The sequence below is a fragment of the Lonchura striata genome, unplaced genomic scaffold (genome assembly GCF_046129695.1).
Source record: "Lonchura striata isolate bLonStr1 unplaced genomic scaffold, bLonStr1.mat Scaffold_85, whole genome shotgun sequence".
Classification (NCBI taxonomy): domain Eukaryota; kingdom Metazoa; phylum Chordata; class Aves; order Passeriformes; family Estrildidae; genus Lonchura; species Lonchura striata.
The window spans coordinates 1,706,269-1,722,488 of NW_027461188.1; the positions used below are offsets into that span (position 1 = coordinate 1,706,269).

The 16,220-nt window shown below is 49.2% G+C and overlaps 2 protein-coding genes across 2 annotated transcripts in view; one reads left to right on the forward strand and one right to left on the reverse strand.

Moving 5' to 3' along the window:
* Positions 1-16,220, reverse strand: part of LOC110469778 (uncharacterized) — a gene marked incomplete at its 5' end in the record, with an annotated part of 706,345 nt that overhangs the window by 538,590 nt on the left and 151,535 nt on the right. The window lies entirely within an intron of this gene.
* LOC144248757 (uncharacterized) lies at positions 12,498-15,095 on the forward strand. Its single transcript, XM_077790749.1, has 5 exons — positions 12,498-12,522; positions 12,970-13,584; positions 14,025-14,079; positions 14,282-14,459; positions 15,000-15,095. Exons 1-5 carry the CDS (start codon positions 12,498-12,500, stop codon positions 15,093-15,095), a joined length of 969 nt encoding a protein of 322 aa, XP_077646875.1.

A 16,220-nucleotide genomic window follows, 5' to 3' on the forward strand; every position in this document is an offset into this window, starting at 1 on the left:
TTTTCGGGGTTTATTTTCTCTTCATCTTCTAAACGGAGGGAACAAAGTCTGATCTTTAATTCCTTCTCTACCACCTCAATTTGAACTCCCAATTCAACAATCAAGTCTCTCCCTAACAAATTGTAATCTGCTTCAGGAACTAATAGGAAGTCACCCATCCCCACTTTAGTTCCCGATTCTACCACCACCCCTTTAATAATTGGTACTTCAAAAGGTTCCCCCTTAGCCCCTATTACCGTGGCTGTCTGTTTCGATAAATTACAGCCCTGAGGCAGAAATTGAATAGTAGATCTTTCTGCCCCCGTATCGACCAAGAAATCTATTTCCTGGCCCTGGGGACCCACCTTCAATTTTATCAAGGGCTCTTTTTGATGTTTCCTGGTCCCCATAAAGTAGAGCCCCTGACTCCCCTATTCGATTTTGAACTCCTCCTCGTCCCTTAGCCTCCTTCTGCACTCCTTCTTGAAATGTCCCTTCTTACCGCAATAATAGCATACCCTTTCTCCTACCTTTCCCTTGTCACCCTCCCTATTCCGAGCGACTCTCTTCTGTCCTTCCTCCGCCCGCCTGCTTTCCCTCACTGCAGCAACCATCATTTTCACCTGTCTCTTCTGACTTTCATCCTCTCTTCGGACATAAACCTTCTGCGCCTCTCGCAATAATTCTGCTAAATCCCTGTCCTGCCAATCATCCATTTTCTGTATCTTTCTCCTAATATCATCCCAGGATTTAGAGACAAACTGGACTTTAAGAATTGCCTGTCCCATTGGGTTATTCGGGTCTAACCCCGAGTACAGCTGAAAACTTTTCCTTAACCTCTCTAACCATTCAGTGGGGGTTTCATCCTTCTTTTGTCTGTCATTAAATGCTTTATTTATATTCTGGCCCCTAGGAACGGACTCTCTTATGCCATCAATTAATATGGTCCGAAAGTCCCGCATGTTAGCTCTATGGGCCGCATCCTGGTTATTCCAATTAGGATTCTGGAGAGGCCATTTGGTATCGGCCGGGTGCTGGGCATGTGTGGGTTGGGCATCCCAGGCCCGCATTCCAGCAATTCTTATCATGTTCTTTTCCTCAGCCGTGAATAAAATGTTAAGTATAGATTGTAATTCCTCCCAAGTGTATATATTAGGACCTAAAAATTGATCCACCCGCTCTGCCACGCCCAGGGGGTCTTCTAGCAAATTTCCCATCTCCTTCTTAAAGTCTCTAACATCCCCCGAACTCAAGGGCACCGAAATAAACCCAATCCCCGGCTGTGGTCCCCCCATCGGCATTTCCCTTAAAGGAAATAGTTTGCCTTGCGTCTTACTTCGGGTAAGAGGACCACGCGAGCCTGAGGGTTGATCAGAGTCTGAGTCTGATTCTTCCCCATCCGATTGTGGAGGAGGAGGGGGTGCATTTGGCGCAGGGGGAATGTAGGGCGGGGGTGCAATAATTACTTCTTCCGCTCGCCCCTTCTTTTTCTTTCCTCCTGAAACCCCCGAGAGTTTAAACACGAGCACCTCCGGCTTTTCTGTCCAGACTCGGGCATAGGCACTCTCCTCAGGGTTAGAAGGTTGTTTAGCGTGTATCCAACCATTCAACAGTTGCTTTACCCAGTCCTCTGAGGACCCAAAGATGGGCCAAAACACACCTTTAGAAATCTCTTGTCCTCCCCATACTTCTATGCAATAATGTATCATCTTTGCCTTATCCTTCCCAAGTGCCCCTGGAAAGTGCTCCCAATTTGTCAGCATAAACCCTAAGGGACTATCCTTAGGAATTGGGGGAAGTTTTACCCCCACCGGGGAGGGGGATTTACTCTTGCTCTTCCCCTGCCCCATGTCCTCCAGAGTACCTTCAATCACTCACGACAGCACAATCGCTTCCCCTGGTTCGTGGCCCAGGCCCTCGCGGGCTCTGGAAAACGCACCACTAAGGGTCCAGACTCGCTTGGAGAATCCGGCTGCCGGTTCTCCTCTCATTCACACACACACTCGCCGTACTCCGGGATCCCGAACCCCGCCCGGACGGATCCCCTTTATACTTACGCGTCCTGCGTCTTCGTCCGGACTTTTGTGCACAAAAATTAAGGGGTACCCTGGGCCCGCTTCCCTTTCTTTGCTTTCGCTCTCTAGGCTTTTAGGTTCGTCGGTCGGGATGAGGGTGAAAACCCCGGTCTGAGTCCGCTCAAAGGAGCGGAATCGTGGCGCCCCTCTCAGAGAGAGGTTCCCCAGATCCCGATCCGAGTCACGGCACCAAATTGTTATAAACGAGAACAATAGGCTGTCTAATCCAATTAAAAGGATTTATTAATAGTAGAAAGCGAAAGCAAATCAGCGCGCGCTGGGCGGCAGTCGTTCCAACTACCGCGCTTCGTTCCCCGTTTCCCCCCCACTTATATTGGGTCGTCTCTTCTGGATGTGTGACGTTCTGGTGACGTTCTGGTGTCTTTTCTGCGCAGGCGCACCCTGTTGTTAGGTGGTCGTTTTCTGCCTCTTGGTGGCGCCAGTAGTCTTCCTCGAGGTTGTCTCTGTGACCTGGAAATTTTCTCAAAACAAGAAATGTTATCTCTAGGCACGTTTACATGTTTTGCTAAGTCTGTAACGGAACTGTCCTTGAAAGATATTCACTTGCTTAGGTGTTTGGGTGCCTAGCAGCAACTTTCTCAAAACAGTTTCAACTCCCTAAAAAGTTTGTAACGGAATTGTCCTTGAGAGATATTTACTGGAATGTCTGGCAAAATGAGAACATGTTCAGACAAGTGAAAACTCTAAGTAAAAACTCTATTCTGTGAATGTGAGAAAACTCTATATTATGAACAAAAAGGCCTTATTTTCCTAACAGGGACCACCCAGCCCAGCCCCGCCCAAGCCTGGCTGCAGGGAACCCACTCTGCCTGTGGGGACCACATGCCTCTCCTGCTGCTGGCATCGGTCTTCATCCCAGGACCATGGCCTCCTCTTCATCTTTTTCATCTATGTCCATGTCCTCGGTGTACTCTTCCATGTCCACGTCCATCTCCTCTTCCACATCCACATCCACCTCCATCTCTTCCTCTCCAGTCTGCTCTCCATCCACCTCCATCTCCTCCTCCATATCAATTTCTGTGTCCACCTCCATCTCTTCCTCTCCTGTCTTTTCTCCCTCCACTTCCATCTTCTCCTCTCTATCAGTTTGTGTGTCCACCTCCATCTTGTCCTCTGTGCCTGCCACAGCCTTCAGAGGTAGCAAAACCTCAGAGTGGGGTCCCTGTCCCACCCCATCCCCCCAGAACTCCAGCCCACCCGGGCAGCTGGGGGGATCCACCTCCATGGAATGGCACCGTACCTTCCTCAGGACAAATGTCAGCATCCTGCAGGGATGGATGACACAATCCAGGCCTTAGGCAGCTTTGGAGACTGAAGAGATGAGCTATCTGGGCAGGAACAAGAAGGGTGACAGGAGCAGCAGGAGCAGCGTGCAGCGTGTGCTGAGCCCAGGGCCAGCGGTTGTGTTGTGCTGCTTGCTGGCTGCTGGCAGTTCCAGATGGGACATGGATTGTGACATGACCATTGAGCTAGAGAGCCTTTGGTTCCATGCTTAGCAACGTTCCCCCAGAGCATGGTGCTCAGAGCCCTGTTCCCAAGGATGGGGCATCCACAGCCTGGGCCAGTGCCTCAGCACCCTCAGTGGCAAAGAGCAGCTTCCTTAGATCCAACTTCAATCAGCCTCCTGCAGCTGAAAGCCGTCCCCCCTTGTCCTGGTGCCACAGGCCCTGTGCAACACTCTGTCCCAGTCTTTCTTGTGGCACCCTTGCAGTGCTGCAGAGCTGCACTGAGGCCTCCCCAGGGTCTCCTCTTTGCAGGCTGAGCATCCCCAGCCCCACGTGGACAGTAGGCAGTGTGATCAGGGGAAGTCCAGGCTGGAGTCAAATGGCATCAGGAACGGAGAGATGGAAGCTTTAGGCCCAGCTTTGCCTCTCAATGTACAAAATTAATAAGAGTGGAGGGCAAGATGGTGGGACACTGGTTCTGCACTAATTGGTGAATATAGTCTCTGGTTTTTTCTTTTTTTCTGTCATGCTGATGCAGGTTTGGCTGTTTGAAAGGAAGCTTGGCACAATATCCACTGTCTTCTCCATTTGTGAAACACCGAGCAGAGTCTGGTCAAGCTGATGTTGCAGAGCAAAACCTGCCAATGTACTGGTGATCCTGAGCCTGGAGGATTCAATTAAACCCAGCCAAAAGTAATTTCTGGAAAGTCAAGCCTGGTGTACATTCTCTTGACTTTGGCTTTGCCAACTTCACCTGAGTCTTATGAAAAAGCAAACAGAAAACTCAAACCAAAACAGACAAAACCCAGAAGCAAACAAACCCACGCAAACCAAACTAACCAATACTAAGGTATTAGTATTAGTTTTGAGTTCATCACAGCAGGCAAGTGGCTGCTTTCCACGGGACCACCGTAAAAAGCCACAGATAACAGCTGCTCCAAAATACACCCAACAGGAGAACCATAAAAGTGGTACATAGCAACTCTGGGGGAAGCTCCCCATGAAGGTGAGGGATGAGCACACAGTGGTACAGCTCCAGCCTTCCCCAGCCTCCAGGCTGCTCTTTGCTCCTGATGTAGGAGCCGTGCAGGACTGTGGCCCCTCTCAGTGCATTCTAAATCATTCCCACAGCTCTCACTTGAGCCACTGGCATTTCCAGAGCGAGATGCAGGAACAATCCTACTGCCTGCTGAGCCTCTCTGGGAGATCCTGAGCATCTTCCTGCCTAGAGCCACAAAAGAGCTCAGGCTCTCCCTGAACTGGGTTTTCAGGGGAAGTTTCCATGTCCCTGCGAGATGTGTTCATCGTTCATCAGGCTGTGCCCAGCCTGGATCAGGGCAGCTTGGATGCCACATGGGATCCATCCTTTGCCTTGCCATGTGATCCTCCATGCAGTGGGGATAAAAAGCCAAGCACTGGGGAATCCCAGGTGCTGCAGCAGTGATATTTTTGGGAGAAACACGGAGCTGTGCATGGCCAGCTTGAAGTCTGCACTGCTGTGAGCACCAGGCCTGCCATGCTGAGCCCAGGGCCACAAGCAGTGCTCACCCTGGCTGGGACATTGAGTCCCAACATGGGATCCCATGGGACAGGGCACGCTGTGATTTGCCCCTGCAGCTACCCAGTGTGTCCAGAGAGACTGCAAGGAGACAGTGACCTCTGTCAGCGGGACCCTCTGAGTGGGACAACCACTCCTGGGGTGGCTGTGCCAGCTCCTCCATGAACCTCCAGCCCTGGGAACCTGGAGCAAGTGGAAACCACAGCTTGGCCAATACAGCCTGTGCCTGAAGCAAATGGAAAGAGAACTGGGGTGGGAAAAATCACGGTTGTTTATTTACAGAAGAACAGCAATGAAAACACAGAACACATCTAGATTTGTAAGAATATTTGTAATAACAACAGTTTATAGAAGGTATATACCTAAGAACATATCTAACAACAATATCTGAAATGTATTTACAGAAGACAAAACAACGCCCTAAAACCTATATCCTAAAAGCAACAACAAACTCTAAAAACTATGTACAAAAGGGTGGCATCTCTGTCCGGGATCTCCATCAGTCAGGAACAAAAGCAGGTGCCATGGTCACTGCAGTCAGGCACAGAGGGCTCTTCCGTGTGTCCCCAGGCTGGCACAGCGGGACTCTGCTGCCAGAGCTGAGGCTGGCTGGGTCTGGGGGCTGGGCCCCAGGCACTGGCATGGGGCTTGTGTGGCCCAAAGCAAGCACAGGACAGGCTGGGCATGGCCACCAGAATCCAAGGCACTGGGTACCACGGGCCTGAGCAGAGACCACCCAGCCCAGCCCCGCCCCAGCCTGGCTGCAGGGAACCCACTCTGCCTGTGGGGACCACATGCCTCTCCTGCTGCTGGCATCGGTCTTCATCCCAGGACCATGGCCTCCTCTTCATCTTTTTCATCTATGTCCATGTCCTCGGTGTACTCTTCCATGTCCACGTCCATCTCCTCTTCCACATCCACATCCACCTCCATCTCTTCCTCTCCAGTCTGCTCTCCATCCACCTCCATCTCCTCCTCCATATCAATTTCTGTGTCCACCTCCATCTCTTCCTCTCCTGTCTTTTCTCCCTCCACTTCCATCTCCTCCTCTCTATCAGTTTGTGTGTCCACCTCCATCTTGTCCTCTGTGCCTGCCACAGCCTGCAGAGGTAGCAAAACCTCAGAGTGGGGTCCCTGTCCCACCCCATCCCCCCAGAACTCCAGACCACCCAGGCAGCTGGGGGGATCCACCTCCATGGAATGGCACCGTACCTTCCTCAGGACAAATGTCAGCATCCTGCAGGGATGGATGACACAATCCAGGCCTTAGGCAGCTTTGGAGACTGAAGAGATGAGCTATCTGGGCAGGAACAAGAAGGGTGACAGGAGCAGCAGGAGCAGCGTGCAGCGTGTGCTGAGCCCAGGGCCAGCGGTTGTGTTGTGCTGCTTGCTGGCTGCTGGCAGTTCCAGATGGGACATGGATTGTGACATGACCATTGAGCTAGAGAGCCTTTGGTTCCATGCTTAGCAACGTTCCCCCAGAGCATGGTGCTCAGAGCCCTGTTCCCAAGGATGGGGCATCCACAGCCTGGGCCACTGCCTCAGCAGCCTCAGTGGCAAAGAGCAGCTTCCTCAGATCCAGCTTCAATCAGCCTCCTGCAGCTGAAAGCCGTCCCCCCTTGTCCTGGTGCCTTAGGCCCTGTGCAACACTCTGTCCCAGTCTTTCTTGTGGCACCCTTGCAGTGCTGCAGAGCTGCAGTGAGGCCTCCCCAGGGTCTCCTCTTTCCAGGCTGAGCATCCCCAATGCCACGTGGACAGCAGGCAGTGTGATCAGGGGGAGTCCAGGCTGGAGTCAAATGGCATCAGGAATGGAGAGATGGAAGCTTTAGGCCCAGCTTTGCCTCTCAATGTAGAAAATTAATAACAGTGGAGGTCAAAACGGTGGGACACTGGTTCTGCACTAATTGGTGAATATAGTCTCTGTTTTTTTTCTTTTTTTATCTCATGCAGTTGCAGTTTTGGCTGTTTGAAAGGAAGCTTGGCACAATATCCATTGTCTTCTCCATTTGTGAAACACCGAGCAGAGTCTGGGCAAGCTGATGTTGCAGAGCAAAACCTGCCAATGTACTGGTGATCCTGAGCCTGGAGGATTCCATTAAACCCAGCCAAAAGTAATTTCTGGAAAGTCAAGCCTGGTGTACATTCTCTTGACTTTGGCTTTGCCAACTTCACCTGAGTCTTATGAAAAAGCAAACAAAAAACTCAAACCAAAACAGACAAAACCCAGAAACAAACAAACCCACGCAAACCAATCAAACAAATAGATTTAAAAAATCCAAATAAAACCAAAGGGAATGAGGTATTAGTATTAGTTTTGAGTTCATCACAGCAGGCAAGTGGCTGCTTTCCACGGGACCACCGTAAAAAGCCACAGATAACAGCTGCTCCAAAATACACCCAACAGGAGAACCATAAAAGTGGTACATAGCAACTCTGGGGGAAGCTCCCCATGAAGGTGAGGGATGAGCACACAGTGGTACAGCTCCAGCCTTCCCCAGCCTCCAGGCTGCTCTTTTCTCCTGATGTAAGAGCCGTGCAGGACTGTGGCCCCTCTCAGTGCATTCTAAATCATTCCCACAGCTCTCACTTGAGCCACTGGCATTTCCAGAGCGAGATGCAGGAACAATCCTACTGCCTGCTGAGCCTCTCTGGGAGATCCTGAGCATCTTCCTGCCTAGAGCCACAAAAGAGCTCAGGCTCTCCCTGAACTGGGTTTTCAGGGGACGTTTCCATGTCCCTGCGAGATGTGTTCATCGTTCATCAGGCTGTGCCCAGCCTGGATCAGGGCAGCTTGGATGCCACATGGGATCCATCCTTTGCCTTGCCATGTGATCCTCCATGCAGTGGGGATAAAAAGCCAAGCACTGGGGAATCCCAGGTGCTGCAGCAGTGATATTTTTGGGAGAAACACGGAGCTGTGCATGGCCAGCTTGAAGTCTGCACTGCTGTGAGCACCAGGCCTGCCATGCTGAGCCCAGGGCCACAAGCAGTGCTCACCCTGGCTGGGACATTGAGTCCCAACATGGGATCCCATGGGACAGGGCACGCTGGGATTTGCCCCTGCAGCTACCCAGTGTGTCCAGAGAGACTGCAAGGAGACAGTGACCTCTGTCTGTGGGACCCTCTGAGTGGGACAACCACTCCTGGGGTGGCTGTGCCAGCTCCTCCATGAACCTCCAGCCCTGGGAACCTGGAGCAAGTGGAAACCGCAACTTGGCCAATACAGCCTGTGCCTGAAGCAAATAGAAAGAGAACTGGGGTGGGAAAAATCACGGTTGTTTATTTGCAGAAGAACAGCAATGAAAACACAGAACACATCTAGATTTGTAAGAATATTTGTAATAACAACAGTTTATAGAAGGTATATACCTAAGAACATATCTAACAACAATATCTGAAATGTATTTACAGAAGACAAAACAAAGCCCTAAAACCTATATCCTAAAGTCAACAACAAACTCTAAAAACTATGTACAAAAGGGTGGCATCTCTGTCCGGGATCTCCATCACTCCAGGAAGAAAAGCAGGTGCCATGGTCACTGCAGTCAGGCACAGAGGGCTCTTCCGTGTGTCCCCAGGCTGGCACAGTGGGACTCTGCTGCCAGAGCTGAGGCTGGCTGGGTCTGGGGGCTGGGCCCCAGGCACTGGCATGGGGCTTGTGTGGCCCAAAGCAAGCACAGGACAGGCTGGGCATGGCCACCAGAATCCAATGCACTGGGTACCACGGGCCTGAGCAGAGACCACCCAGCCCAGCCCCGCCCCAGCCTGGCTGCAGGGAACCCACTCTGCCTGTGGGGACCACATGCCTCTCCTGCTGCTGGCATCGGTCTTCATCCCAGGACCATGGCCTCCTCTTCATCTTTTTCATCTATGTCCATGTCCTCGGTGTACTCTTCCATGTCCACGTCCATCTCCTCTTCCACATCCACATCCACCTCCATCTCTTCCTCTCCAGTCTGCTCTCCATCCACCTCCATCTCCTCCTCCGTATCAATTGGGGTGTCCACCTCCATCTCTTCCTCTCCTGTCTTTTCTCCCTCCACTTCCATCTTCTCCTCTCTATCAGTTTGTGTGTCCACCTCCATCTTGTCCTCTGTGCCTGCCACAGCCTGCAGAGGTAGCAAAACCTCAGAGTGGGGTCCCTGTCCCACCCCATCCCCCCAGAAACTCCAGCCCACCTGGGCAGCTGGGGGGATCCACCTCCATGGAATGGCACCGTACCTTCCTCAGGACAAATGTCAGCATCCTGCAGGGATGGATGACACAATCCAGGCCTTAGGCAGCTTTGGAGACTGAAGAAATGAGCTATCTGGGCAGGAACAAGAAGGGTGACAGGAGCAGCAGGAGCAGCGTGCAGCGTGTGCTGAGCCCAGGGCCAGCGGTTGTGTTGTGCTGCTTGCTGGCTGCTGGCAGTTCCAGATGGGACATGGATTGTGACATGACCATTGAGCTAGAGAGCCTTTGGTTCCATGCTTAGCAACGTTCCCCCAGAGCATGGTGCTCAGAGCCCTGTTCCCAAGGATGGGGCATCCACAGCCTGGGCCACTGCCTCAGCACCCTCAGTGGCAAAGAGCAGCTTCCTTAGATCCAGCTTCAATCAGCCTCCTGCAGCTGAAAGCCGTCCCCCCTTGTCCTGTTGCCACAGGCCCTGTGGAACACTCTGTCCCAGTCTTTCTTGTGGCACCCTTGCAGTGCTGCAGAGCTGCAGTGAGGCCTCCCCAGGGTCTCCTCTTTCCAGGCTGAGCATCCCCAGCGCCACGTGGACAGCAGGCAGTGTGATCAGGGGAAGTCCAGGCTGGAGTCAAATGGCATCAGGAACGGAGAGATGGAAGCTTTAGGCCCAGCTTTTCCTCTCAATGTACAAAATTAATAAGAGTGGAGGGCAAGATGGTGGGACACTGGTTCTGCACTAATTGGTGAATATAGTCTCTGTTTTTTTCTTTTTTTCTGTCATGCTGATGCAGGTTTGGCTGTTTGAAAGGAAGCTTGGCACAATATCCACTGTCATCTCCATTTTTGAAACACCGAGGAGAGTCTGGTCAAGCTGATGTTGCAGAGCAAAACCTGCCAATGTACTGATGATCCTGAGCCTGGAGGATTCAATTAAACCCAGCCAAAAGTAATTTCTGGAAAGTCAAGCCTGGTGTACATTTTCTTGAGTTTGGCTATGCCAACTTCACCTAAGTCTTATGAAAAAGCAAACAGAAAACTCAAACCAAAACAGACAAAACCCAGAAGCAAACAAACCCACGCAAACCAAACTAACCAATACTAAGGTATTAGTATTAGTTTTGAGTTCATCACAGCAGGCAAGTGGCTGCTTTCCACGGGACCACCGTAAAAAGCCACAGATAACAGCTGCTCCAAAATACACCCAACAGGAGAACCATAAAAGTGGTACATAGCAACTCTGGGGGAAGCTCCCCATGAAGGTGAGGGATGAGCACACAGTGGTACAGCTCCAGCCTTCCCCAGCCTCCAGGCTGCTCTTTGCTCCTGATGTAGGAGCCGTGCAGGACTGTGGCCCCTCTCAGTGCATTCTAAATCATTCCCACAGCTCTCACTTGAGCCACTGGCATTTCCAGAGCGAGATGCAGGCACAATCCTACTGCCTGCTGAGCCTCTCTGGGAGATCCTCAGCATCTTCCTGCCTAGAGCCACAAAAGAGCTCAGGCTCTCCCTGAACTGGGTTTTCAGGGGAAGTTTCCATGTCCCTGCGAGATGTGTTCATCGTTCATCAGGCTGTGCCCAGCCTGGATCAGGGCAGCTTGGATGCCACATGGGATCCATCCTTTGCCCTGCCATGTGATCCTCCATGCAGTGGGGATAAAAAGCCAAGCACTGGGGAACCCCCAGGTGCTGCAGCAGTGATATTTTTGGGAGAAACACGGAGCTGTGCATGGCCAGCTTGAAGTCTGCACTGGTGTGAGCACCAGGCCTGCCATGCTGAGCCCAGGGCCACAAGCAGTGCTCACCCTGGCTGAGACATTGTAAGAGGCCGTCTGAAGACCCTCACTCATTTGCCTGCCGATTGCCACGAGCAGGATTTCCCTTCCCCCTCTGCAGTTCCGGCTTGGAGAAGGCAACAGTGCAGGTGTAGCCGCTGTACCATTACATGCTGTTCCCAACGAGGACCGGCAAGAACTTGGCGAGGAGTTGGCAAGGACTTGGCGAAGACCCAGCGTGGACCCAGCACAGAGCGGCCTACTGCAATTCCTGCTTCACTCTCCACCTTTAAGCCAAATGAACTGTTGGGGTAACTCTGGTGGTCTCTCACTGAAGACCCCTCATCTGCCTCGCTACCACCGTGACAGACGGAGATCAAGAACCCTCTCCCCAAGGACTGCGACTGAGATTCCTACCACAAACAGTGGGCGAAGGGAGAGAATGACCTGACCTGTTCTTCTCCAGTAACTTCAATGGACTTATCCCTTATTGTGTTTGTTCAGCCTAGATGATGTTCTGTAAATACACTTGTTCCCCCACAGCAATTTCAATAGACTCTCATTGTTCTGCCTGCTCCCCCCTTTTCCCTCTGTGGACTATAACTGGACCCCTGGGATAGGTAGAACTTCGGAGACTCTCCCCAACACAACAAGACGGATCCACATCGTCCGGACCAGTGAGGACTCCGCCTGTGTTGGTAGCTATTCCCATCCCCCCTTCTCTCTCTCTCTCTATCCTTTTTATTTCTTTTCTGAACCCACTATCGCATTTATTGTTTTGGCCCTTAATAAAGGTGCATTTGTTGTGATTAAACTGCTGATTGTCTTTTGCACTTTGGGATCGGCTAACGAACCATCACGACACCCCGCTATAAGCGGATCGTGACATTAAAATTGGCGTCACGGACAGGATTTCTGTCTAGGCAGAAGGGTGCAGGTTCTGTGTAGTCTGTAACAGGGGAAGGACGTTTCTTGCCAGCCGCACCTAGCCTGCCAGTACAAAAGACTGAGCATGGTCTGGAGAGCAAGGGGTAAGATTCAGATTTCCCACAGACTGCACATTGCCTAGGTGAAAAAGCACCCACACTGTCTTCAGAAATTGCAAAAGATCTCTTAGTGCAAAAGGCGGGACACTGTTGTGATTAAGTGTGTGTTTGGACTGTCTGGGAAGGAAGAGACAACTTGAAGAAACTAAGCAGAGCCTCCCAGGCAGATTTTGTCTCTTCACCCACCCAGGGAAGTGAAGGGCGACACAGCGAAGTCTGTGTGCTTTGAGTAACTTACACTGTTGTTTTATGTGTGTGTTTGGACTGTCTGGGAAGGAAGAGACAACTTGAAGAAACTAAGCAGAGCCTCCCAGGCAGATTTTGTCTCTTCACCCACCCAGGGAAGTGAAGGGCGACACAGCGAAGTCTGTGTGCTTTGAGTAACTTAAGTTTGTACCTCCCTGCTGTGGTTTTGGTCCCTTCACAAAATGAGTGATAACCTTAACGATAAGGGTAAAGTTGAATTTTATGCTTTACTAGCTAAATACAATGCCAAACCTTCTCCGGGAGGAGAAGAGTGGGCACAAAGTAATTGGTTTAATTTGGATAATGTGGTTGATAGAATATGTTCTTTACAACATGGTACAAAATTCAAACTGGGCAGAAATAAATCTATCTTATGCTCAGTTTTGGGAGCTTGTCTTACGGCAGCTGTAGAAACTCGCTTCCAGCGAAGAGGTGAGCAAGAAACAATAATAGACTCCCTTCAAAATTTGGTTGAAATTTTACAAAAACAATTACATGAAGAAAGGAATGAAAAACATTCACTGAGAAATGAGAACTATGCATTAAGAGCTGCCTTAAAAGAGGAACACGTTAACAAATCATCTAATGCTGATTCCTCTATAAATCCTGAGGGAAAGGAAACTCCTCACATTAACCAAATTTATCCTCACAAAGAACTTGAGGCAGTAAATAATTGTGGGGAACATTGCTGCTCTCACTTAAGACCCTTAATTAAAACAGAATATAACTATCTCAGTGATGATGATCTTGACCCCCACATCACAACCAAACACATACCATACACCGCCACTGAATTGGCTAAGCTTAAAAAAGAATATGGACGCCTCCCATATGAATCAGAAACAGAATATGTTTTCCGGGTGTCCCTCACTGGTGGCGATCAAATTAAACTAACTGAACAAGAAGCCAGTGGGTACTGGGGACATGGTGTCTTCTTAACAACAGGAGATAAACGTGACTCATGGTCCCTGACACAGCGCGCGGCTTTTTGGGCCGGGGGAACGAACCCCTTGGAAAGGGGAGATCCTATAGCTATAATCAGCACCCCCGACCAACTCCTAGAAAGTGTACACAAAGCCGCCTGTTTGCAAATGATTCATGAAAAGAAATTAATTCCTGGCTTTGAATCCCCAATGCAATTACCTGTGAAGCCTGAACTAATGACTCCTTTAATTCGTGGGCTTCCAGAAACCCTCAAACCTACTGCCATAGCCTTACAGAAAACTATCATGACATTAAGCCCTACAGAAAAACTAGACAGATTTCTTGGTAACCCCACTAATCGCACTGGATCTACTGATCCTAGCTTTACTCCATCCTGCTCTCCATTCCAAGCTGTAAATTCACAAGCCAGTTCACCTGGCAGTAATCATAAAATTTGGACATGGGGTGAAGTTGCAGAGGATTTGATCAATTATTGTAGAAAATATGGACCTGTAAAAACCCCGGAAGAGAAACCAGAAAAATCAGAGAAAACAAAAGAGATTTGGTCTATTGGGACTCCTTATAGTAAAAATCCAGAAAAGGGAAAACAGAACCCTAACCGCCAGCATTGGTGGTCACTGGGAGTCCAAAAGGGGGTCCCCAGAGAAGTGATGGATGGTCTGCCCCTTGATAAATTACAGAAAATAATAACTAATTGGCGCTATCGAAAATCAAATCCATCCGTTCAACCCAGTACACACCCTAGTGCACCCTCTCTTCCTCAGAACATGGGCAGCGAACCAACTCTCCCTCAGCCTCTCCTTCCTCTCCTGAACACGGGTAAGGAAACAACTTTCTCACTGTCCCTCCTGCAAAACAGGGGCAGTGGACAAAAACTAACCATATCACAGCTTTCCTCTCAGAACTCAGGCTATGACCCAAAATTAACATTCTCCCAGTTTCTCTCTCAAAATCCAGGCAGTGAGTCATCTCTTTCTCAGCCTTTTCCTCAAAATCTGAGCAGAGATTCCTGTGGTTTCAGAGACGCTGAGAAAAGGTACGCTACCTGGGAGAAGGGATTGTTTGTGGTCAGCCTGGCTCTCATTGAAGTGGAAAGACTTGCACTACAACTACCAATTGTATTGAGAAGCCCTTTCAATGATATTAAGACAGTCACTACTGGGACCCTCCCTCCTGACGGGGTGGCCCAGAGGGCCTCGGTAAGAAAGTGGTATGCTCAGACTGAACATTACTGTCACTTCTTCTCAATAACAGATGGAGTTGTGAAAAATTTGGCAATACAAGAAACTGAGAGCTTGGATAGCAGCCAGGACACACCTGCCTCTGTAATCAAAATGGCCCCTCCTTTTTCCCCCAAACAATTGGCAAGTTCTTGGTTCACTGAACTAATTAATACTGAGGGAGAAGGCAGTGCTCGGGTTGGGGAGCTGATAGCTGTTTGGAGTGCTTTTCAACGTAAGGTACAGAACATCTCTCTTGTCTCTATCTACACTGACTCCTATGCTGTGCACCAAATGATCCTGATAATCCAGCACATTACCCTGGCCAAACTGTTCTGGTGGATATCCCTTACTACAGGGCTGGTACCACTTGTGCTAAAACCCCCTTGGAATGAATGTGCATGGAAAGCCTCTGGTGCTCTAGGGAAAGAACATTGGATAAATACATGCTGGATAATTCCATCATTCTAACCTTTTCTGCTTCTCGCTGGCAGGAGTCTGTTGTGTTTACTTTTACAGAAGAACTCCGAGGGACATGAAGACCACCTAATCCATGATAAAACTGGTAATACTTTCCTGCATCCTACCACAACCCCAGAGCCAGAAATCAGCTGAGTGTTTGTGGCCTGAAATAATTGTGGTAGCATGCAGAAAAAGTGAAAAGATCTCTTTAAGCACAAAAAGGTTTGTACGCACCAAAGCGTACAGGATTGTTGACATTAACACAAACTGCAGAAGTAGTTTGTCTTTGGTTCAAAAATACTGAAGGACTTTCTTTTAAATTTATTCATACCACCACCACCACTCAAACCCAACCACCAGTTATGCTTACCCCGAAAATTTCTAAAGTTGGACCATATATAATTAGGGAAACTGGCCAACAACAGATATTGTTCAATCCGGCATGGTCTCTTAAACAAGTTAAATTGCTAATGCAAAGCAATGTCTCTGAAATTCAGCCAGCTTGTTCACCTTTCTTGCAAACTTCTTTCCACGGTTGGACGACCTAGTTGTGACAGTGGAACCCTTCTGAAACACGGATGCCAAGAGACATAACTGGTGTTGTGGGAACAGGATTGGGAATTCTAAATAGTATTAAGATTTCCAATCCTGGCGGAATTTGGTGAACTTTACTTATGATCCCACCACAAACTTAGCCACAGCTTTTGTGTTAACCATACGCAATGCCTCGGTGCATTCAATATTCCCCATTATTGCATTAGGATTAAATCATGATGGAGCCACTCTCTATCCTTCCGAGCATAGAGAATGGGCCCGACAAATTGATGGTAAATGGCAAACTGTTAATTTAGAATCCTGTATTGTCCGAGAACAACAAGGGTTCATCTGTGAAGGCAATGCAATTATAGCTCAAGATATCTGTTTAGACACAGAACAAAATATCTGTCACTTTGAAATCCATCCTAACAAAACTTCTAAAACATTCCTTGTATATATAGGAAATGGATGTGCATGCTTTAGAACTGCTTGTAATACAGTGTATGTAGAAGACACAGTAGTAGATACTAAAAATCATTCAAATTTTTGTGCTTGTAATTTCACTAAAATTTCTGGATGTGATTTTTCTTTTGAAACTCCAGTTACTTCATATCAACTTTTAGAGTCCAATTACACGCTGATTCATAAGCTATTGCCTACCCCCATTGGAATGAATCTTACTCTGGTGAGGCAATTGTTGCTTCACCAGGATTTAATTGAAATCTTAGGAAAAATCAAGGA

Coding starts and splice junctions, on each gene's coding strand:
- LOC144248757 (XM_077790749.1), top strand. CDS start 12,498: ATGAGTGATAACCTTAACGATAAGG. Junction 14,080..14,281: donor CCTTCCTCTCCTGAACACGG/GTAAGGAAACAA, acceptor CTGTGGTTTCAG/AGACGCTGAGAAAAGGTACG. Junction 14,460..14,999: donor GGGTGGCCCAGAGGGCCTCG/GTAAGAAAGTGG, acceptor TTACTTTTACAG/AAGAACTCCGAGGGACATGA.